Raw genomic sequence first — 24,839 nt, forward strand, 5'->3', positions numbered from 1 at the left:
CCGAGAGAAGCCGAGAGAAGCCTAGTGGAGCCTAGTGGAGCCGAGAGAAGCCGAGAGAAGCCGAGAGAAGCCTAGTGGAGCCGAGAGAAGCCGAGAGAAGCCTAGTGGAGCCGAGTAGAGCCGAGAGAAGCCGAGAGAAGCCGAGAGAAGCCTAGTGGAGCCGAGAGAAGCCGAGTGGAGCCGAGAGAAGCCGAGTGGAGCCGAGAGAAGCCTAGTGGAGCCTAGTGGAGCCGAGAGAAGCCGAGAGAAGCCTAGTGGAGCCGAGAGAAGCCGAGAGAAGCCGAGAGAAGCCTAGTGGAGCCGAGAGAAGCCGAGAGAAGCCGAGAGAAGCCTAGTGGAGCCGAGTGGAGCCGAGTGGAGCCGAGAGAAGCCGAGAGAAGCCGAGTGGAGCCGAGAGAAGCCGAGAGAAGCCGAGTGGAGCCGAGAGAAGCCGAGAGAAGCCAAGTGGAGCCGAGTGGAGCCGAGAGAAGTCGAGTGGAGCCGAGAACTCCAACGGCCTTTATCAAGAGGCATGATGCTTGAATTTATTTACATTGATATAAAACACGTAACTATTTGCGTTTCTGCTTTCAAACTGATGATGTTTGATATTTTTTCAGTTTACTATCCTGGACGGCAGTTAAATTTTTTTTCTCAGGGCAACTTGTTTTGTGATCCATTTTAAAATGTGTCTTTTTATACTTTACTGTTCTTACTTTCCTCGGACACTTTAAAAGCCTAAATCGAGCCTTCTGCAGAAAAATTCATTCGTGCGTATGTGTGAATGACAATAAAGTTCCTGCCTGCTTTAGTGGCAGGGAGCAAAGTTTCCTGCGCGTGCTGTTCCCGCCCTCCGGCTGCCGTATTTACAACCCTCTCCCATCGTGGCCCCGCCCACTCAGCCCGGAACTGTCCAATCAGCGTCCACAGTGTGCTTAATGTTTTGAACCGCTCCGCCAATCAGGTGCGAGCCATCGTGAGCTCATTCATATTTATCCGATGCGGGAATAATTCATGAAAATCAAACTCGGGCGGGTGCGTGTCAAAAATGTACAAATTACAATTAAAACACGTAAATAAAACACTGAAGCATGTCTTCATACTAAAGTATTATTTATCTATATTTCTATTTGCTGGTTTGTTTTTGTGTTTTTTTTTCCTTGAAAAAAAGTACATATGCATTTTTTTAAATAAATATTTATATGTGTATATATGTTTTTAAATATGTAAATTCCTATAGAATACGACTGATGTGAATACAGGTTAGGACTAAATAAGCTCTGCTTCTTCCTAATTCATGGATATGTTGAACCATTATTTACTAGTTGTGTTACTGTTTTTTATTTGCCTTGTTTGCTTTGCTCCATTATGTTTGTTTGTTTGTGTTAGTTAATCTTTGTTTTGTTGTGTACCAACATGCCCGAAATAAACTAAACTAAAAAAGAAAGTATAAAAACAGGATTTTCCCTTCAATAGTCAAACAGCTATATCTATATAGAGATTAAATGTCTCTTTGGCTGACTTTAAATTGTTAAATTGCAAATCTATGTGGTATTAAATGATTCTTCTTCAGCAGAGAATTTATGATGAGGCGTTCCACAGGGAATGATTTTAGAGCCTCAAGTTTTCTGACCGAGTTCGAAGCTTATTTAAAAATCGCGAGAGTCCATAACTGGAAAAATCCAAGAGGCTGTAACGTAACGATTATTGTCCTTCTATAGACAGTATTTTTAAATTGTTTTAAAGTTTCGGATTTGCAGTGTAATCTCTTTAAAACGGTAATCACATTGCCTAACGTGACAACGATGTGGACAAAAATATGTTGTAAATGATTTCATGTGGTGTTCCTCAGGGATTGATTCTGGGGCCCCAAACCTTCTGCCTGAGAACCGAGTGTGAAAAGACAAGTTTAAAACCAACTGTACCTTCAACGTCTTTGTATTCCAACCTATAAAACTTTCTTGAAAATGAAAACTCTCGTCAGATGAAGCCGCGCAGCGATAAAGAAAACCAACAGAAACATCCTTTCAGAAACATTTCCTCTTTTTATTCCAAGAAAAAAAAAAGTTTTTTTTTTTTTTGTTTTCATCCCAAACGAGAAAATAAAATAAAACAAACTTATATTATTAATAATAACAACAAGAATCAATCATTAAGAGGATAAGTATGACAATTCTCTAGTTTTTCAGTTTTTTTTTTTTTTTTGTGGCTTTATCTCTATGATGATATTGGTCGTGATCAATTAAACATGCAGCTAAATAAGTCCGATGATGATGATGATGATGATGGATGTGGTGGTGACGGAGTAAGAGGAGGAGGGAGGACATGGAACTGGCGGTAACCATGGGAACTAAGAGCGTTGACACAAAATGGCCACCGGCGGGAGGAAGGAGAGGAAACGTTTGGCGGCTGATAAGCGAGCTGGAGGAAAGAAAGTGGAAGTGCTAGCTCGCCCGCTAGCGTCGCCCAAACAGCGACGCGCTGCCGTTAGCAATAGCCGCCCGGTCCGCTACAAACGGCAAAAAGGCTAAAAGCCGGACGCCAGAAGGAGCGCGCTTCAGAGCAGAGTCAGACTTCGGGGAGGAAGATTTTCTTTTTATTCCAGTTCAGAATCTCATGAAGGAAAAATAAAAACACAAAAAAACCAAACAAACCGGGCTATCGGCTAGCTTCAAACGAAACCGCCTGGTTCTGCGGTGACGGAAAAACACGCTGTGTGATTAGCATTTCACAGAAAAACTAACGTTCGACTTCGCTTCACAGCGTTGAGAGACGCTCGGGATCGAACTCACATCTGGCACACATGATGGCAGCCAGAACAAAAAAAAAAAAAAAAATAATAATAATAATAATAATCCGTCAGGCTAGCGTTGCGGTGACTGTCGAGTCAGCGAAATAATGCTAACCTGGCATACGGGACGCTGTGGTGGTTCGCGCTGGAGAACGTCGGTTATACAAGTGATTAGGATGGATTAGCGCGACGGCTGCTAACGGGTACAACCCAAAAAAAAAGAAAAGAAAAAAAAAAAAGAAGCAGAGTCCTAACCTTTAAAACACGATAAGACTTGAGGTGACGGCTCACCCGCTGGACAGCGTGCTAGCAGAGCCGCTAGCAGAGCCGCCAGCGCGCGGCAGACTGGTTGGTTACCTTCCACCTGATTAGCATCCTTCATTGGAAACAATGGCCCCGCTAGCCGCAGAGCTAACTGTCCCATTCTGACAAAACGGAAGAAGAAGAAGAAGAAGAAGAAGAAGAAAAAAAAAAAAAAAAAGGTTCAAAAGTATGGAGAGCTGCCCGGAGGGGGGGGGGGGGGGGGGGACAGAACGTAACATGTGATCCCGGATGAGCGTTAAGACGAAGCTCAGTCTGAGCGGTGAGGGGGAGGAAGAGGAGGAGGAAGAGGAGGAGGAGGAAGAGGAGGTGATGAGCTGATGAAGAACAGAAACATAAAAACAAGTGTGCATCTTTGTCGGGAATTTTTTATCTTTTCCCTGGTCGATCGCCTGCTGTGGGTCAGACGTGAGGAGGAGAGAGGAGGAGGAGGGGGGGGGGGGGGGGGGGAGTGTGTGTGTGTGTAGGTGTGTAGGTGTGTGTGTGTGTGTGTTGGCTATCAGCTGCTGTCGGGTGACGGTTCCCTCTCTCGGTGCATGGTGGCGCTCTGGTGTTTCATGCTGTCCAGGTATTCCTGCTGGGAGACGGCGAGGACCGAGGCCAAGATCTCATCGTCCTCCCAGTCCGTCAGGCCTGACACACACACACACACACACACACACACACACACACACACACACACACACACACACACACACACACACACACACACACACACACACACACACACACACACACACACACACACACACACACACACACACCAAGGTAAATACTAATTGTCTATTAAATGTTCAGAAAAGAGCACTGCGGGCCCCCCCACAAAAGTTCCATTCACATCCAGAGGACAAACCACACACACACACACACACACACACACACACACACACACACACACACACACACACACACACACACACACACACACACACACACACACACACACACACACACACACACACACACACACACACACACACACTTCCACTCCTCATTGACGAGATTGTTCTGTTAATTATCAAAATCAAGTTGTTGTTTGCTTTTGTTGTTTTTTTTTTCTTTCTTTGTTTTGTGTCCTTTTGTTTTTGCTTTTGTTATAATTGTTGTGATTATTTTTGTTTTTTTTGCTCTGTTGTTGCTCAGGCTGGGTACATTTCTTAAAAAAAAAAAGAAAAAAGAAAAAAAAATGTTCAGAAAAGAAAGATGTTGCTTCCATCTGCTGCTGAATTCATATCGGCTGTGTGTGTGTGTGTGTGTGTGTGTGTGTGTGTGTGTGTGTGTGTGTGTGTGTGTGTCTCACCAAACGCCGTTGGGGACATCTCCTGCATGATGGCTCTGTACTCCAAATGATGGCGACTCTGATTACTGGGACCTGCAGACACATTCAACATGTTCAGAATTCACAACAGAGCTCTCTGTGTGTGTGTGTGTGTGTGTGTGTGTGTGTGTGTGTGTGTGTGTGTGTGTTACCCGGTGCGCAGGGCGAAGGCGGTTTGCTCAGGATGAGGGCGGCCCCCGCGGGGGAGGGGGGCTTGTTGTTGGTCGAGGGGGCGCTGGTGAGGTCGGAGTGGGAGGGGTCGGAGTCACGTTGCCGCGGCGACCGAGCGCTCCAGTCGTCGGGGCCGCTGGAAGCCGCCGCCGTGGCCGAGCTGCAGGTGGCGCTGGCCTTCCGGGGCTGAGAGGGAACGCCAGGAACACGTTACTTCCTCTCTAAGACAACCAGCTTCAGACCCGTTTGAATCCGGTTCAGACACATTTGAAGCCTGGTCAGGCCGGTTTGAATCCGGTTCAGACCCATTTGAATCCGGTTCAGACCGGTTTGAATCCAGTTCAGACCCGTTTGAATCTGGTTGACACCCGTTTGAATCTGGTTCAGATCCGTTTGAATCCGGTTCAGACCGGTTTGAATCCGGTTCAGACCCATTTGAATCTGGTTCAGACCTGCTTGAATCTGGTTGACACCCGTTTGAATCTGGTTCAGATCCGTTTGAATCCGGTTCAGACCGGTTTGAATCCGGTTCAGACCCATTTGAATCCGGTTCAGATCCATTTGAATCCGGTTCAGACCCATTTGAATCCGGTTCAGACCCATTTGAATCTGGTTCAGACCCGCTTGAATCTGGTTCAGACCAGTTTGAATCTGGTTTAGACCCGTTTGAATCTGGTTCAGACCAGTTTGAATCCGGTTCAGACCCATTTGAATCCGGTTCAGACCCATTTGAATCCGGTTCAGATCCTTTTGAATCTTGTTCAGACTGGTTTGAATCTGGTTCAGACTGGTTTGAATCTGGTTCAGAACCATTTGAATCTGGTTCAGACCCGGTTTGAATCTGGTTCAGACCCATTTTAATCCGGTTCATACCCATTTGAATCTGGTTCAGACCCATTTGAATCCGGTTCAGACCCATTTGAATCCGGTTCAGACCAGTATTAACCTCCTGTCCGACGGGGTAAATTGGTTTCAGATTGGTTTACACTGGTTTCAGATCAATGTGTTCCGTCTGGTTCCAAAGTGTTTTGAAGTGGTTTTTAAACTAAATCCAGACTGTAAACCGGTTTCTGCTGTCAAGCTTGTTCTCAGCCTCTTAAACTGGTTTCAATCTAATTTAAACTCATTTCAAACAGGTTCAAACTGATTTAGAATAAATTGAGACTTTACCTGGTTTAAACTGTTTCAAAGTGGGATAAATACGTTTTTTTTGCCTGATTTACTGTAAAATATTTATATTATACATTATTAATATATTATATTATATTATATTATATTATATTATATTATATTATATTATATTATATTATATTATATTATATTATATTATATTATATTATATTATACTATATTATATTAATTTTCACACTGTTTTTCTCCATTAAAACCAAATCAGATCACAAAATTCCCAATTGGAAACGTGAAGTTTCTGGGAATTGATGAAACGTTACCATGGCGACACTGAACGTCGGCGGCGATCAAACGTTTCTACAAACAGAAGCTGGTTCTGGTTCTGGTTCTGGTTCTGGTTCCTGCGGCAGAGCAGAACCTGGTCCGTTACCGATACGAGTGTTGAGGAAGGAAGCGAGAAGCGAGAAGCGAGAAGCGAGAAGCGCGGAGCTCCAGGAGGAAAAGTTGATGAAGGACAGAATTGTTCTCCGACCTGCCGGGCCTGTTTCTCCTGGTCCTGCAGCCACTGCAGGTACGACTCCCGGGCCACCTGCTCCTCGATGGCCTCGTTGGTCGCCTCCCAGTCCGTCGCCCTCTTCTTGTCCTCCAGCATCTGCTGCTCGATCCACGACTCCTCCGACGTCTTGATGGCCGACTTCATCAGCGACTGGTCGGCGTACTGGGGGGAGGGAACGGGTTACAGGGCGGGGGAGGGGCACGGTGAGTGGACGGAGGCATGGCGGGTGGTGTCATGGTGAGTGGACGGAGGTAAGGTGGGTGGACGGAGGTATGGCGGGTGGTGTCATGATGAGTGGACGGATGTATGGCGGGTAGTGTCATGGCAAGTGGACGGAGTTAAGGCGGGTGGTGTCATGGCGACTGGACGGAGGTAAGGCGGGTGGTGTCATGGCGACTGGACGGAGGTATGGCGGGTGGTGTCATGGCGACTGGACGGAGGTAAGGTGGGTGGTGTCATGGCGACTGGACGGAGGTGTCATGGCAAGTGGACGAAGGTAAGGCAGGTGGTGTCATGCTGAGTGGACGGATGTATGGCGGCTGGTGTCATGGCAAGTGGACGGAGTTAAGGCGGGTGGTGTCATGGCGAGTGGACGGCGGTAAGGCGGGTGGTGCAGTGTGCTCCACCTACCCCGGGCTTGAAGGCGGGCAGGCCCAGGCCCACCCCGATGGTGGCCTTGTTGGGGTTGACCACGGAGTTGTAGTGGATGTTGCGGTGGTAGCTCACTCTGATGGGCTCGTCGTTGTTCTGGTGGATTCCGTGGAACGTGTTGATTGGCTCTGGGGGGAGGGAGGAAGAGGAGGAAGAGGAGGAAGAGGAGGAAGAGGAAGAGACTGCCGTGACGTGATTGGCCGGGGAGGTGGAGGAGGCGTGGCCGGCGAGACTCACCTGTGCTGTACTGGTACACCTCCACGGGTCTGTTGTACATCTCAGCCATGGCCTGCATCTCGATGTGGTTACCATGGCAATTGTTTTTCCTCTTTCGGTTGATGTATGTGGTGAAGTCCTCCGTCACGTAGTTCGAGAAGTAGTCTGCGTTCTTCATCTGAGGGGGGAGGACAAACCAGGGTGGGGGTTGGGGGGGGTGGGGTAGGATCTGTCAGACGACAAAGATGGAGGAGGAGGAGGAAGACGAAGGTCCAGGAGGAAGAGGAAGGACCAGGGACTCACCAGGTAGTCCATACAGTGCTTACGGACCACTTCATGCATGTCCTGGTCTCCGTACACCTGGTCAGCTGAGAGACACACACACACCTCCGTCAGGACACCACACACACACACACACACACACACACACACACACACACTTCCTGTTCGGCTGTAACCGAGTCTCGCTTCCAGTCACAGGACCCGTTACCATGGCGATCCTCACAAAACAAGCGTCTGTGACTGAAGTTTTATTTGAATCTTTCAAATCCCAGCGACGTTTTAGCGGACCGATCCTCCGTCTCCCCCGGCTGAACAAACACGACGAGGTGCTTTAGAGGGAGGCGGAGAACGTTTCTGGATCCTTACGGAACGTTCTGGAATCATGAGCGCAGCCGCGACCTGCTGGGACGCCTCCACACACACACACACACACACACACACACACACACACACACACACCTACTGGTCCCCTGACACTGACACCTACTGGTCTCAAGAGGAACTACAAGGGGTTCACCTCAACAGGGATGCGGCCTGTGTGTGTGTGTGTGTGTGTGTGTGTGTGTGTGTGTGTGTGTGTGTGTGTGTGTGTGTGTGTGTGTGTGTGTGTGTGATAAGGACTCACCCACGGCTCTGAACAGACACGCTCCGTCCTCCTTCATCTTCTTGATGACAAATCCTTTTTTGTCTCTCAGAGCTTTTTCAAACCAGTGCTCCTGCTGGGGAGACACACACACACACACACACACACACACACACACACACACACACACACACACACACACACACACACACACACACACACACACACACACACACACACACACACACACACACACACACACACACAGACACACACACACACGCACGCACAGTCAGAGCCATTCAGAGTCTCATGTCGAGCCAGACCCGTCCTGCCGTCATCCAGTACCACTTTGTCCCACAAGGTGGTGCTGTGACTCCACCCAGACTGCTGTGACTCCACCCAGACTCCAGAACGTGAAAACTACAACTGCAGAACAACGGTGGCGGAGGACAGGTCGGGTCCTGCAGAGACTCACTGCCGCCACCTAGTGGACCGAGCTGGAATCACTTCAGTCCGACAGACCGAGTAGAAACCGTGTTAAGCTAATTAATAGCGGGCCGTCGGTAACGGCTAACAGAATCGCTGAAAAGCAAGTCGCTAACTCGTCAAAAACCACCTGGTAACCGGTCGTTAATCACTCATAAATAAACCAGCGAGCATCGGGTCAAAAAAACAACCATAAGTCAGTCAATGAGAGGTTTAAAACAAATACTTCCAAAAAGAAAACTTAACTAAACAGAACCAGCACAGAGTCAGAAACTACTTTAACAAACACCCTAAAAACAACCAGTAACTAGTAAAACAACACATTTAAACCCATCAGTAAGGAGCAAAAATAATAAAATAGCTTGTTTAATAACAATAACAACCGAAACAAGTCAGTAACTCGTCAAACAAAACCCGTCAACCAGTCACTAACTAATGAAACAAAGTTTTAACCAGCCGGCAACTAGTCGATAAACCAGTAAAGCAATATTCCAATACCCGAAAGCAAATCTATTCAAAAGTAACTATCAGTAACTAGTTACATTTTCAAAATAAAGCTCCTAAAAATGTCACAAACTCTCAGGTTTCATACATTCAATGGATTTCTTCATGGAATTGTATTCTGTTAATGGAGAATGACAATAAATCAGTTAAAAAAGAAGGCAACAACATAAAACCAGCCAAAAAAAACCAATCATTAGCCAGTCGAAGAACAACTAAACTAAACTAGTACGAGGAAGTAAAAGTCAGTTAACTAGTGAAGCCACCAGCAAACAAAAATTCAAAAGAAAACCATGAAGCAAATAAAATAAAAACAACCTTCAACTGAACAAAAACCTTCTCAAACCCACACAAACAAACAGCAAATACTTGAAAAACAAGTGAAACAGTCATTTCAAAACAAAGCTTCGCCCTGAAATAAGATGTTTATGAGCAAAATCGCACACGTTTGAGAATTTAGGACAAAATCCCCACGACGCACTGGGACGTTGTTCTGAACGCTTCTCTACATTTTAAAGATAAAACCAGGTCAAAGTCACTCGTCAAACTGCGGCAGTGGTTGTTGATCAGGAGACGTTTAAAGCAGAAGTCGTTGTTGTTGTTGTTGTTGTGAAGCAACACGTCCGTCAATGTGCAGGACAGCTGTTTGACCCACTGTGGTCAGAGTGTTAGGAAACAACAACACCACGACCTTCAGTCGGTAACAGCAAGAAGTAATTCCTCTTATGCGTCAATTTAAAATTGGAATTAAACATATGAATGTATCATTAATTCATTTAAGTCAATTTTATGTTAAAACAAAAAACCCTAAATACTCCCAGAAGCACAGCCGGCGAACAAACACGCTTTTTGTGCAGGAGAGTTCATACTCCGTGAAGGAGCTGCCATACTCACAGGCCACGCCCCCTCACGACAGGCCACGCCCCCTCACGTCTGTGAAGCAGCGTTTTAACTTTTGCACAGCTTGTTTCTCGCTTCCAGTGTTTTCAGAAACACATTCCTCTGAACTGTTTCAGTGACACGTTGGTCTGGTTTCCGCCGCAGGCGCCGGGTGATGCGTTCAGGTGCATCACGTAAAGCCGCCCTCCGACGTGCTGACGAGCCGCGGGGCGAGTACAGTCGCGAGGTCACGAGCCAAATATGATCAAAATACGACCGATAGTTTTTCGTCGGCAGTTTTGTTGAATAAAGGATCCGAACCGACGTCGTGGCGTAACAATCGTTCCTATTGCGAGTCACGTGTTGCTACAGGGACGTGTTAGTGTGCGACACCCGGCCAAAAGGAAGCTCACATGCAGAGGTCGGACAATAAAAGTTCTACACCTTCCGCTGCGAGTCAGGAGCAGACGGACACCTAGCGCCACCCAGTGCATGGGGATATATTCACCAGTCGATCCGTCATGATCGAGACCTGAACCAATCAGGCGTCAGGATCCGCCCACTGACACCTGGTGTGCAGGAGAACCAATCAGGCGTCAGGATCCGCCCACTGACACCTGGTGTGCAGGAGAACCAATCAGGCGTCAGGATCCGCCCACTGACACCTGGTGTGCAGGAGAACCAATCAGGCGTCAGGATCCGCCCACTGACACCTAGTGTGCAGGAGAACCAATCAGGCGTCAGGATCCGCCCAGTGACACCTGATGTGCAGGAGAACCAATCAGGCGTCAGGATCCGCCCACTGACTTTTGATGGCCGAGTTTGACGGATCAGATAAATTCACGAAGCAACAACGGACCCATGTGGTAATTAAATAGTGAAATAATTATATGTTGTTTTATATAAAGTTAATTGGAATTTTAATTAAATAATGAAACATGTTTAATTTTTAAAAAGTATTAATCATTGACACATTTGAGTAATTATTTAATTTTTGGCACATATAGTCCTCCATATAAACCAGCCAGTAACTAGTGAAAAAAATAATATACAACCACTACAGTCAGAAACTTGTTTTAAGTAATTAAACTATCATGAACTATTTTAAAAAAAAAATTTTTTTAAGTCAGTAACTCGTCAAAAAAAGCAAGAATCAACCGAGTCAGTCCGTCCTGGTCGTCCAAACCTCCCGATTCCAGATCTGTATAAAGAAACTTGGACGCGTCTTAACCTGCTAGTTACTCGGTTTAGAGCCGGTCAGTCAAACTTTACTGACCCGACGAGTTAAATTTCAATCCACCCGTTTAACAAAATGTCTCCACAGTCACTTTATTAACACACTTAAACGTGTTTTATTTATTTGATGGATCCCGTCGGGTCTTCCAGCAACATTTGATCTCAGTGAGTTGCTCCAGAACTCAGTCGTACTGGACGAAGAGGAGGAAACTCACCTTCATCACTACTTTAATTTAACAGTTTCATGTCTTCAACTGACACTTTCTCTAATCTTCAGTTGTTGTTTTTTTTCCTGGCAACCGGATCAAATTCCCTCTTTCTTTTTTTCAGTTGCACATGCAGGAGCTTTGAATAACCGCTTATTTTAATAAAGTTTATTTACTTTACACCTGTCAGGGGGATGATTGGTCCCGCTGTTGCCATGGTAACCTGGGCGTTAATGAGCCCAGGTCTCAATAGGAACTGATTTAAAAAAAAAAAAAAAAAAAAATTATTAGAAACATAATTCACTGTAAATACGTTCACTGTCCCGCTGAAACGCGGTAACCTATTAAATGTTACCTCCTATTAAACTCTCCGACAGAAAACGCGTCCTGCCGGTGGCCCCGCAAGCGGCGCTTCGGGGGTGTTTTTCCGGTCTAACCTCCACACATCCCTCCGTGTAGCCACATTAGCACGAGCGGGGCTAACTAGCCTCGTTAGCTCCGTACCTGCTCCACGGTCGCCGGGTCCATCGACTGCAGGCGGGCCGCGTTCTCGTACTCGTCCTCGCTGTTGTTCCCGGCGCCCTCCTCCGTGTCCTGGCTGGAGCCCACCCCGCCCGGTCCGGGGACCCCGGGCTGGCCGCCCCCGGCCAGGGCTGCCACCACCCCGCCGGAGCAGGTGCCCGCCTGCCGCCGCCTCTTGCTCAGACCGGGCCCCGAGCAGCAGCTGCCGATGCCCCCGCCGCAGCCGACCACGCCGGCCGACACCACGAGCTCCCCGCGGGACCCGGCCACCATCCCGCCGCTGCTGTCGCGCCCGTCGACGGGGCCGACGGGGGACGCGGAGCCGACGGGCGGCGGAGAGGCCTGCTGCGGCCGCGAGCTCGCCTCGATGCTCCGCCTGTCGTCCCTGGCAGAGGGCGGAGCGGACTGGTAGGACCACGGCGGCGGGGAAGCCCTCGGTCGAGCCCCGGCCCTGCCCGAGTGCGGGTGCGGGTGTTGGTGCGGGTCGGACCCGGCGCGACGGTCGCTGTCATCGGCGTGGTCCGAGACGCCGACCCCGGAGCTGGGCTTCTTCTTCGGGAGAATCGTCATGGTGGAGCGAGGGAGGCAGGGAGGGGGTCAGCGGGTGACGAGTCCTCCCTTTTCTGGATCAAATGTTTGGGTCTCGCGCGCCCTCCGGCCGGGCCGTTCGGCTCTCGTCACCGAGCTAAGGCGCTTTCCGACGCGAAGCGGGGCGCTGGGGCGGCGGCGCGGCGTCTCTTCGACGGTTTTGACGGCGAAAAACAAGAATCGGCTCCGTGTTTCTCCTCCAGCGGCTCCGCTCACAAAACATCAACACAGCCTGACGGCGGCGTCACTTCCCGGGGCGTCTGACGTCACCACGCACGCCACGACGCCACTCGACGATTACGTCAGAAACAGGAAAAAAACACCAATATTTACCTATTATTATTATTATCATTATTAATTTATTACTTTATTTTTAATTTCAAATTTTTTTTCTTAACTCAAATGTGCAGAACGTTCGGGAATTGATCACCATGACAACCAATCTCTTCCATACAAAGTGGATTTTAGAGACCAGGGGGGAATTTTGTAATTATCGCACCTCTTTAAGAAGCGAGGCGCAAACATTACAGTCCTCGGTGGTTAGTTCAATTAAAAAAAAATTAAAAATTCTGCCCTTTTTCTGTGGGAATATGTTGCTGGGACTCTTGTTAAAGATTTAGATTTAGCTAACTGTTACAGATTAAACTCCAGGTTGAAAAACGTCCCATACAAAATGGAGAAGCGCCTCATGGAGGAGAGGCAGGCACACAAAAAAACGTGTTTGTTTGTTTAGTTGTTTGCTTGGTGGGGCCAATTGGTTGATTAATCCTTGTTCTTTTATTTTGGTTTCATTTGTAAAACGTACCATTTTTTTTAATTATTATTTCCGGATATTGCATTTAATCATGAAAACCATTAACTTCGTTAAAGTTTTCAAACTTTTTGTTTATTTGTTGTCGTTTTGTTCAAACGTGACGTCACTGTATTGGCTGAAACTAAATACAGACAAAAAAGAAGGAACTATAAAGTTTCTACAGGCTTTTTTCTTCCTACGAAGTGTTGTTGCCTAGCAACGGGAGGAGAGGGCTGGAGGTAGGGATGGAGAACAAAGAGGCTTCAATTTCACACTCACTCACACACATAGTGTGTGTGGCGCCCCCGCGTGGACAACAGGGGATACTGCAGTTGGACTGTTGAAGCGGTGGAGTTTGTTTTTCTTCATTTTGAGTTGTTTTATTACATTATTAGCACATAAAATGGAATATCCCCTAAAACCGGAAATGAATGTCATCATTTCAGAATTTTTTTTAATGTAATAAAACCAGAACGTGAAAATCTAATAGTGTAATAACATGTTTGATCCATGATAATATTATTGTAACAATACATAAATACTGCTGCATTTCTTGGAAATAAAGGTATTTTATGCAGTTTGCTTGTGAAAATGATGTATATTGGATAATATATTTATTCACTGAGGAAATTCTGCAACACTCAATCACGGTTGTATAAAGTCTAAATATACAATATTAATATATGAATAAAATAGCCACTGTGGCTCAAACCTGTAGAAAATGTAAACAGAACCAAAGGAGCAAAAGGGTAAAAAATGTTCTTGTGAAACTTAAATCGGATATATTTAGTTGAAACTGTGCAGATTTCTAAACCAGTTTGTGTGATGCAACATTTAAAAAATAGATTTCAAAATGGATTACAGATATAAAATAAAAAATATTTAGAAAGATGTACAGATTATTTCCAAATAAGACAAAAAAAAACCCCAAAAAAGTTCAGACTCGTTTTGAAAGATGAAGGGAAAAAAAAGAAAATCCCAAAATACGATGCATAAATGTTTGAAGTTTAGAAAGAATAAAGACACGAGAGGTTGTGGAGTGACAAAGTGTATTTAGATCATCTTCCTCACGCACACACACACTCACACACTCTCACACACACACTCACTCACACATTCAGTTACAATTGGTGCTCAGTGTCGATTAAATAATATGAACAATAACAATATAAGCAACTCTTCAAATATAGAGCGAAACACTTGATACAAAATACCCTGCATATATAATAATACTGTGGAGTGAACCGGCTGCTGCTTCCCTGTGTGTGTGTGTGTGTGTGTGTGTGTGTGTGTGTGTGTGTGTGTGTGTGTGTACTGTGAAAATGGCCGACCTCGGCAGAATGAACCCTGACGTCCAGAAAAAGTTGAGACGGTAGAAAAGCGGATGCAGTCACGTGTCAAAGCTTCAGTGATTTTCACGTTTTCTCCTCCGGGGGGCGCCAGAGAGACTCAGACAGTTTAAATCAGGGATCACGTGGAACCTTTTGCCCCCCCAGACCTGAAGAACCGGAACACATGGGAGGATCACTGTGAATTGTTATTTAATTACCTTCAACAAAGGTTTTCGTCTGCGTGTATTTACTTATTTATTGTTTTGTATGCATGTATTTTAGCAACTTTTCGTAAAAAAAGAAAAAAAAAAATGTATCCAAATTAAATACAATTTTCAGAAATGATTTGTCACCATCCAAATACCGACTGACTCGATTTTGGGATGTTGGCGGTAAAACCGTTTCCCAACAAATTTCAAAAAACTGTGACTAAATTTCTTACACGAAGTGGCTGAGAGGCGTCTCGTGATCAAAGGAGATCAGCATCTGTCGCCATGGAGATGCTCCCTGCTCAGTGTTTCACAGTGATGTTGCTACCTAACAGACTAGTTAGCATCGATATGAGGTAACGGCTATCGTGCTAGCGATGCTAACTCAATGAATACAATGAGTAAAATAGGCTTTGGCTCTGTTCATACGGCAACGTTTTCAAGGTGACGGGAGCCACCGAAAACAAACGTCTCCGTGGAAACGGACGACAACACGACTTTTCAAAAGTGCTCCGACTCCCGGCAAACGGATGAAAACGCAACTTGTACTTGTTAATGTTAGTTGTGTAAAGTCTTCTTGAAATCATTACAAAAACAACCAACGGCGCCAATTCATGGCCGGCCACGCTTAACGACATCATTTCCAAAACACTGCCGTGAAAACATGGAGCATTAAACTAGCAGGAGTGCATTTCTGACTCACTGCTGCCACCTGGTGCACAAAGGTGGAATTACTTGAATCGTTCATATCTTTAAATTAAAAAATAAACCAAAAAAACAGTTCAAAGTGATTCAATAGAGGAATGTACCTGCAATAAATGCAGCTTTTATACGTCAGAGGTTCATTTACATCCCAAAAGTGTCCCAACTTTTTTGGAAGTGTTTTTGTTTCTTTGCTACACGAGAGTCTGAGCTGATATAAGTGACCTGCGAGATCGTTGTGTGTGTGTGTGTGTGTGTGTGTGTGTGTGTGTGTGTGTGTTGCAGAAGTCTCTGGTCTTTGGTGTGTGTCGGGAGTGAGCGGGCGACACGGTGGAGCAGTGGAGCGAGGAGGCGGAGCTCCTCCGGCAGGTGGTCACACGGACGCGGTTTCATACAAAACAGTCCTAAAAGTGTGTGTGTGTGCAAATACATGCAGCAGCAGCAGCAGCAGCACCGGGGCGACGGCGACGGCGGCGGCGGTGGCAGCGGGAGGACGGTGTGCGCTCGCGCTGCTGGGAATCGAACCGTGAACGGTTTCGGGATCGTTCCTGGAAGTGAAGTCCGTGGAGGGTTAAAGAGTCCGGCCTTCAGACAGGAAGTGACCGGGAGGTGCAGCGAACAGGAACGGCGTGATCAGTGACTTGAAAAAGGAAGTGGTGGAGTTACTCCACTAGTTACTGCAGAGCTGTGAGTAACTTAGTTACTCCCCCCCACCCCTCCCAAGAACTCACATACCACCAGGTGAACTTGAGTGAATCAGCCGTTAAACTGACAGCTAATGCTAATGCTAACACTACAATGATACAGCTTTACCAAGTAACTAGTTACTTTTTTTTTTTAAATTTTTTTTTTTTTACTGGAATTGCACATTTCTGCCGTCGTCTGATTCGCTGAGCAGGTTGGAGGTAAACGTGTGAGGAAATAGTGACGGACTGAAATCGGACGCTCGGTAATCGAGGGTCGGATGCTAAAAAAAAAAAAAAAAAAAAAAATTCAGACGTAAAGAAAAGGTGCTACGGACGTGCTTGTGATCTGAAGCCGCGTCGTCTCTCTGGCCCGTCTTCGGTTTGCGGATCAGAAACCGACCGACTGGAAGTGTTTGAGAGACACACTGGGGCTACGCTAGGCTAGGCTAGGCTAGGCTAGGCAGTCCGGCTGCCTGAGGAACCGAGAACCACAAACGACAAAGTCCAGATCTGAAAGGGTTCGTCCAAACCGTGACGGAACTTCTGGATGAATTTGGACAAGAAACCGTCGCCCGATTGGTCCACCCGGCAGCCAATCAGAACTGTCTAATTTGTGAGGTTCGTCTTCAACAGGCTGAAAGATTTAAAACAAACAATAAAGAAAAAGAAGAAAAAAAAGTGGACTGGCCCTTTAAGAGTGGGCGTGTCTATACATTAACCCCTCCCCCGTGTCAGTCAGGCTCCGCCCCTCCTCCAGCGTCTGTGGGTTCGAACCTGGCGCCTCCTCCAGCTACCACATGTAGGTCTTGGTGGTGTCGATCTGGCCGCCGCCCCCCGCCGCCGCCACCGCCGCCGCCACCGCCGCCGCCGTCCCGCCCTCCTCCACCCGGACGCCCCCCGCCGCCCCGCCCTCCTCCTCGTCCTTGTCGTCCTTCTCCTTCTCGGCCTCGCTCTCCCACAGCGTGATGAGCGGCGGGTACAGCTCGTTGAGCGGGATGGAGGTGGCGTGCTGCATGTACTTCTTCAGCGAGTGGCCGCAGGACTTGTGCTGCCGCACGCGGCGCCCCATGTAGACCACCAGCAGCGCCATGATGGACAGGGCGAACATGGAGCCCATGACGGCCGCCAGCGCCACGCTGCTGCGCCGCGACGCCACCAGCTCCACCGAGAAGCTCGCCTCCCGGGTGGTGACGTTCAGGCAGGAGGTGTGGGTGGGGGCGGCGGCGGGGGGAGGGGCCGAGGGGGAGGGAGAGGGGGGAGGGGCCGAGCTGGGGGAGGAAGAGGAGGAGGAAGAGGAGGAGGAGGAAGGGAGGACGGGGGAGGGCGGAGAGGAGGAGACGGTGAGGCAGACGTGGTACTCTGTCGCCGGGAGGAGGTGAGTCAGGTTGTATTCTTGAACGTCCACCGGGACCTGAGGGAGAGAGAGAGAGAGAGCGAGAGCGAGAGAGAGCAAGAGAGAGAGAGAGAGAGAGAGCAAGATAGAGAGAGAGAGCAAGAGCAAGATAGAGAGAGAGAGAGTGAGAGCAAGATAGAGAGAGAGAGAGAGAAAGAGCAAGAGAGAGAGAGAGAAAGAGAGAGAGAGCAAGAGAGGGACAGATAGAGATAGAGAGAGGGAGCGAGAGAGAGAGAGAGAGTGTAAATTAGTTATTAAGTGATCTAGTGGATTGAGACTAGTTAGTCACTGGGTAAGTTAGTGACAAATTTGATCTTAATAGGTTAATTCCCAGGTTAGGTAATAAAAAGTTAATTGGTTACATGGTTAAAAGGTTATTTTATTGGGTTAGTTAGTTAGTTAGTTCCTCGGTAATTTACCCAGTCAGAGCATTGCAAGCTAATTAGTCACTGGGTTAGTTAGTTAGTTAGTTAGTAAACATGACATAAGGTTTCCATAGCTTAATGAGTTAGCAGTTTTTTTTTGTCCTGGTCAGTTAGTTTCCAAGTTAAATATTAAACAGACAAGCTTTCAAGTTAGTTTTAGTTACAGGTGAGTTAGTTATAGTTAACACAAGTGGTTACCGTCTATGTTGTTTAGCAGCTAAATCAGCAGGTTACCGGGGAGTTCAGACGAGTTAATGGACGAGTCCCACACCAGATAAGTTAGTTAGTTCCAGGTTAGCGCCCGACCAGGAGCTCACCTTGGCCGTGTAGCTGATCTGAGGGTTGTCGATGTGGACGGTGGCGCTGGTCCAGCGGGGCGGGGGGGGGAGGGGGGCGTCCGGCAGCTGCTGAGCCCCGGCCGGAGCTCTTCTGCTGGGGTACAGTTTCCACTCCAACACCACCGACTGAGCGTGAACCACCTGGTCAGGGAACGGAGGGGGAGTGTGAGGGAACGGAGGAGGAGTGTGAGGGAACGGAGGGGGAGTGTGAGGGAACGGAGGGGGAGTGTGAGGGAACGGAGGAGGAGTGTGAGGGAACGGAGGAGGAGTGTGAGGGAACGGAGGGGGAGTGTGAGGGAACGGAGGGGGAGTGTGAGGGAACGGAGGGGGAGTGTGAGGGAACGGAGGGGGAGTGTGAGGGAACGGAGGGGCAGTGTGAGGGAACGGAAGAGGAGTGTGAGGGAACGGAGGGGGAGTGTGAGGGAACGGAGGGGGAGTGTGAGGGAACGGAGGGGGAGTGTGAGGGAACACGCCGACGCAAAACGTCGATAATGTGGAAAAAGTATAAAAAAGTTTTTTTTAAGAGGGGAAGATTAAAAAGATTCTACGTGTCCATCAAAACGTCTAACATTAAAAACAAATAGATACATAAACATGCGCATACCAATTTTTTAATTTACCCAAAAATTAACCAATCAAAATTTTAACTGAGCTGAAAATAAAAATGCAGCTCGCATTTTTATTTTAAAGATTAAAAAAAATATATATATATTTTTTAAATCTTTAAAATAAAATAAAAAAAATATTGTTTTTAATCTTTAAAATAAAAAAAATATATTTTTTTTAATCTTTAAAATATATATTTTTTTTAATCTTTAAAATATATATTTATTTTAATCTTTAAAATAAAAAAAAATATTTTTTTTAATCTTTATAATAAAAAATCAAAATTTTAACTGAGCTGAAAATAAAAATGCGAGCTGCATTTTTATTTTAAAGATTAAAAATTTATTTTTTTATTTTTTTAATTTTAGGTAAAAATTTTGATTGGTTAATTGTTTTTTTTCTAATCAAAATAAATATGCTGAATTCCAATATTATCAATTGTCAATAGTTACTGCCAATTGATAACATCGGTAGTAAAATTGTCGATGTGGTTAACAGACGTATCGACTCCGTGTGGAGCGGCGGTCACCTTGGCGAGCACCACCAGCGCCGCCGTGGCCACGCTGGACGCGTTGCCCGGCCAGGGCTGCTCTCCGTCGGGGTCGCCGCCCGTCCAGCCGCCGCCGGACCTGAGGCCCCGCGAGTCCACGAACACGGAGACGCTCTTGGTGTCGGCTCCTTCGGCGGTCCAGGCCACGCAGGTGTACACACCTGAAGGAGGGGGCGGGGTTAGAACACAGTGGAGGGGGGAGGAGGGGGGGGTGGGTGGGGGGTTGGTCTGACCTGTGTCCGACGCCTCGGCGTGCTCGATCACCAGCGCGCCGGGCTCCGACACGCGGTGCTTCTTCTTCTTCCTCCTGCTCAGGCCACGCCCCTCCTCCGAGATGATTGGTGCCGCCACGGCCTCCGAGCTCACCTGAGGGAGGCGAGACCCAACCGTCAATACCGACGGGAGGACAATGTCTCTTGTGATCCGCGCGTCTCCTCAGTCCTCGCACCCGATTGGCCGACAGTGCTCAGGGACCAATCGGAGGACGGCACTGTTTCTTTTCAACTCGTCGCTATGATGCTTTGAAGTTCCTCTACCAGAAACTATCTTTAAAATAAACTTCCTATTAAAAAGGGAACCACAGAGAACAAACCATAACTGGACCATCAACACTCATTTCCTCTGATTTAACCAAATCGACCGCGTTTCCCTTGATTGGCTCCGCCCACCTTGTCTCCTGTGGGCGTCACCCAGTAGAACTGGGGGGCGGGGTCCGCGTCCGCCCAGCACTCCAGCGTGATCGGCTGCCCGCCGCTGACGTTCAGGGCCGGCGGGAAGGCGCGGGGCGAGATGTGCGGCAGGCAGCTGTTGACCCCTCCCCCGCCACCGCCCTCGCCACCGCCCCCGTCCTCGCCGCCCCACCCGGCCGCCACCACCTCCTGCAGCTCTCGACCGACCAGGCCCGGCGGCGAGGAGCAGAGCGTGAGGGCGGCGTCCAGCAGCTTGAGGTGCGACTGGTTGCCGAGGTGCGGCCCCCAGGACGCCAGGCAGTCGCAGCGCAGCGGGTTGGAGTGCAGCGACAGCTCCTCCAGCGACGGCAGCGAGGACAGCAGCTCGCCGGAGACCAGGCCCAGCTGGTTGCTGTGGAGCAGCAGCGTCCGCAGGGAGGCCAGGTCACTGGATGGAGGGGGGGGGGGGGGGGGAGCAGGAAGTGGAGCGTTTTACACTGAAAACCAACGCTCACGCCACGTTTCAAGCGGAAATGTGTTTTTTTTTGGCAAATGACGTCCGTTTCGAAGGCAAGAACAATGAAAACGATGTAGTTTTCATGCCGGGCCACTAGAGGGTGCCGTTTGTTTTGTGTGGACAGACGATCAAGTTGGATCGTTGTCACGGTGACTGTCAAAATAAAAGCCCCACGTCCCAGGAGAATCTGGACTGGGAGTCACGAGCATAGATATAAACGCTAGACGCCGCAGAGCCTATCAGCGCCTGTTGACGCGACGCGCCGCCAGCGCCGCCATCTTGGAGAGGTCTCCCTAAAGATCCCAGGCTACAAAATCCACACAAACATTCGTAGCTCACTTGCTAGTCCACGTAGCAACACAAACAATATCTCATTTTAAAGCTGAGGAAACCCCCTCCCCCCCCCCAATAATTTTTCCATGAGGTTTCCATGGGATAGAGCTTCATATCAGCTTTACAATTAGGTATTGTTTTTGTGTTGCTATACGTGGACTAGCAAGTGAGCTACAAATGTTTTTGTGTATTTTCTATCCAGGGATGTTTGTGTTTAGCGGAGCAGACGACCTCGCCAACAAGTCGCAGTCGACACAGAAACAAAACCCACCTGAAGGCCGTCGGGTCGACGTAGGACAGTTGTGGATTGTTGCAAAGCTCCAGTTTGGCGATTTCCGGAAGGTTCTGGAAAGCTCCGCGCTCCACCATCAGCAGCTCCTCCATGTTGTTCAAACTGAGGAACAACGACAACGACAACAACAACAACAGGAGTCATGACGACGCACAACCTGATGTGACGGTTTCTCCTTATCCTGTTTAGTTGCCTGAGGCCAGGTTTACTCGCACCTGGGTTTTTACAAAAAAAACCGGATATTTTCTCCCGTCTACGTTTACAAAAAAGAAATCTTCATTTACACGGACCCGCATATCCGCCTGGTTCTGAGCTGCAATGAGCAGCCAGACCTGTAGGGGGCAGTGTCAGCGCATGATAGCCAATCAAAAAAAACAACCAAAAACGGCGTCACCAATTGGGACGTAAATCTCTGCGGTTTCAAGGAGCTGCCGTCAATTCGAGAAAGTCGGGGTTTTTCCGATAGTGGAATAAACTTCCAACGACCTCGGAGCCAAACTAAGCCGTTCGGGTGTTCGGACCGACCTGAGCTCCTCCAGGTGCTGAAGGTTCTGGAAGTCTCCCTGCTGGACTCGGCCGATGGGGTTCCTGTTCAGGTCCAGGAACTTCAGGTTGGGGAGAACGGCGAGGGCGTCACGAGGCACCGACCTGCCAGACGACAGAAGCGTTTCAGGGTCCAGTCCCAGGAGTGGAACCAGCGACCCCAGACGGTACCCACCTGAGCCGGTTGTCGTAGAAGGACAGGCTCTCCAGGTAGTCGAGGCCCACGAAGGCGGCCGAGGGGACGGAGGTCAGGCCCATGCCGGCCAGGACCAGGCTGTGGAGGCGGGACAAGGGCAGGAAGTTCCGCTCCTCCAGACCCAGGATGGGGTTCTCCCCGATCATCAGGATCTCCAGCGACGGCAGGGAGTCGAACCAGCGGCTGTCCACCGCCACCAAACGGTTGGAGTTCAGGTGGAGCCTGGGGGGGAAGGAGCAGGGGACGCTTGTAGTTCCAACCATCTGGTAAAAAGTTGTTGGTTGGATGGGGGTAGGGGGGTAGGGGGGGTACCTCAGCAGGTTGGAAAGTCCGGCGAAGGCTTTGGGTCCGATGGAGGAGATGCGGTTGTGGTTGATGTAGAGCTCCTCCAGGCTGGACAGGTTCCTCAGACCGTAGTCCTCCAGCTCCTCGATGTGGTTCTCCTCCAGGTACAGGGTGACGAGGCGGTCCAGCGACCACAGGCCCATGGAGCTCACCTGGACCAGAGCCAAACCGCCACGTCAGCGCTGAGCGGAGCGCCATACGGCGGGTCGGGGCGTGGGAACACTCACCTGGGTGAAGTGGTTCTGCGACAGGTCGAGCTCCGTCAGGTTGGTGAGGCTCTGCAGCTCCGTGGTGACGGAGGAGATGTTGTTGCTCTGCAGCAGGAGCACCTGGAAGGAACCGCCACAAACGCGTTTACAGAACATTTACGACGACGTTCCGCCTGAAGAGCCGGGCGAGCGGCTGAAGCAAGTCCAGAGCCGCAGCGGCACCGGGACCGCGGCGGTAGCATGGTTAGCTTTACCTGTATCACATCATCACTAGCATTACCTGTGTGACGTCATCGTTAGCATGGTTAGCTTTACCTGTATGATGTCATCATTAGCATTACCTGTGTGACGTCATCATTAGCATGGTTAGCTTTACCTGTATGACGTCATCATTAGCATGGTTAGCATTACCTGTATGATGTTAGTGTTTCTCACTTGTAGGGCAACTAAAGGTTTATGTGATGCAAAGTAATATGATGTAATGTAATGTAAAGTAATTTAATGTAATGTAAAGTAATGTATTGTGATGTAGTGTGAAGTAATGCAATGTAAAGTAATTTAATGTAATTTAAAATAATGTGCTGTAATGTAAAGAAATGTAATGTAATGCAAAGTAATGTAAAGTGATGTAATGTGGTGTAATGTAAAGTAATTTAATGTAATGTAAAGTAAAGTAGTGTAATGAGATGTAATGTAATGTAAAGTAATTTAATGTAATGTAAAGTAAAGTAATTTAATATAATGTAATTTAATGTAATGTAAAGTAATTGACTGTAAAGTAATTGAATATAATGTAAAGTAATTTAATGTAATGTAAAGTAAAGTAAAGTTCCAGTTACCTGTGTGTCTATGGAGACGTTGGGAGGAACTCTCTGCAGGTGCAGCTCGTTGCAGTCGACGGTCCTCGCCTGGTGATACACAGACTGAGGAGTGTACCAGGGACGTGTCTCACACACACACTGCAGAGGACACAGCACGGCGCCACCTGCAGGACACGGACCTGTCAGACACCAGCCGGGACACCGACACCACCCCCGTGTGATAAAACCGTTCTAAGGGGGCGTTACCTTGGCCGGCCACGCCCAGTCCAGCACACACCGACGCCTTGACCAGCGAGAGGAGCAGCAGGATGAGGACTGCAGCTCCCATGATGCACTGGGGCGTGACGCCGCGGCAACCAGATGAAGGCTTCTCCCTCCAGGGGTCCGCAGGAGACAGGAAGTTCAACACCTTGTACAGTAAAAACTGGAAAAATAAAACAGGACCCAAAATGAATCCCAAACCTGGAAACTTGAAACAATAAGAGACTTGAGTGAAATTTACACGCCTGATTATAGTATCGTTACAAATAAAACATGAAACGTGTGAACAAAATACATTTTAAAGGTAGTCATACAAAAATACGGCTAATGCTAACAACACGGCTAATGCTAACAACGCGGCTAATGGCTTCGTTGGTCTTGCAGCAGTAGTGTGAGCGCAGCGCGGCTCATTAGCAGAAATGGTGTCAAACTCGTGTTGCGGCAACGTCAACAACGCGGCTAATGCTAACAACGCGGCTAATCGTAACAAAACAGCGAATGCAAGCAACACGGCTATTGCAAACAACACGGCTAATGCTAACAACGCGGCTAATGCTAACAACACGGCTGATGCTAACAACACGGCTGATGCTAACAACACGGCTAATGCCTTCGTTGGTCTTGCAGCAGTAGTGTCAGCGCAGCGCGGCTCATTAGCAGAAACGGTGTCAAACTCGTGTTGCGGCAACGTCAACGCAGAGCGGCAATTACTCTGACAACTCAGAGGAGACACACACACACACACACACACACACACACACACACACACACACACACACACACACAGGTTTCCCGCAGACTTGCGAGAGCTAAAAATAACATCTTTCATTCTCAGCTCCTTTCCTTCTGCCCTCGTTGGATGAAACTGAAAATGTCACATATAATAAGATAACTACGATTGTTGTTCTTATTAAAGCTCACAGCCATGGTGTGAAAGACGCTGCACAGATACATTCATACTGATACGAATAAAAACAAACAGTTTGATGTGATGTGTTGATAGGAAAAGACTGATTCTGGTGTTGGTGTGGATTTAAGGTGCAGTAGGAAACGGGAACTCTGCCTGGTGGCATGGCAACCAGCCAGGAGGGGTGTGTGTGTGTGTGTGTGTGTGTGTGTGTGTGTGTGTGGTGCGTTCACAGTCTGTGGTTACTTCCCTGTCTGTAGTTACTTCATTGTCTGTGGTTACTTCATTGTCTGT

At 48.1% G+C, this 24,839-nt stretch overlaps 2 protein-coding genes across 3 annotated transcripts; both read right to left on the minus strand.

The window, feature by feature from the left end:
• Positions 1-2,052: 2,052 nt before the first annotated feature.
• otud5a (OTU deubiquitinase 5a) lies at positions 2,053-12,645 on the minus strand. 2 transcript variants are annotated; one of them, XM_080496040.1, is made up of 9 exons: positions 11,815-12,645; positions 8,042-8,132; positions 7,438-7,502; positions 7,156-7,312; positions 6,898-7,046; positions 6,244-6,429; positions 4,562-4,766; positions 4,392-4,463; positions 2,053-3,724 (listed from the first exon to the last, which is right to left on the minus strand). In XM_080496040.1, exons 1-9 carry the CDS (start codon positions 12,400-12,402, stop codon positions 3,591-3,593), a joined length of 1,647 nt encoding a protein of 548 aa, XP_080352166.1. In that variant the 5' UTR covers positions 12,403-12,645; the 3' UTR covers positions 2,053-3,590. The 2 variants fall into 2 exon arrangements, with proteins under 2 accessions (XP_080352166.1, XP_080352165.1); XM_080496039.1 differs by having other exon boundaries at positions 8,042-8,135.
• Positions 12,646-16,931: 4,286 nt separating this feature from the next.
• On the minus strand, positions 16,932-23,705 carry LOC308130586 (leucine-rich repeat neuronal protein 1; the record flags this gene model as incomplete). Its single annotated transcript, XM_080496989.1, has 11 exons — positions 16,932-17,552; positions 18,277-18,438; positions 19,433-19,819; positions 20,122-20,569; positions 21,243-21,365; positions 21,789-21,911; positions 21,982-22,224; positions 22,315-22,499; positions 22,575-22,676; positions 23,396-23,541; positions 23,624-23,705. The coding sequence occupies 11 exons, from the start codon at positions 23,703-23,705 to the stop codon at positions 16,932-16,934; spliced, it is 2,622 nt and encodes an 873-aa protein (XP_080353115.1).
• Positions 23,706-24,839: the final 1,134 nt, after the last annotated feature.

The sequence above is a fragment of the Blennius ocellaris genome (assembly GCF_963422515.1).
Source record: "Blennius ocellaris genome assembly, chromosome: 5".
Classification (NCBI taxonomy): domain Eukaryota; kingdom Metazoa; phylum Chordata; class Actinopteri; order Blenniiformes; family Blenniidae; genus Blennius; species Blennius ocellaris.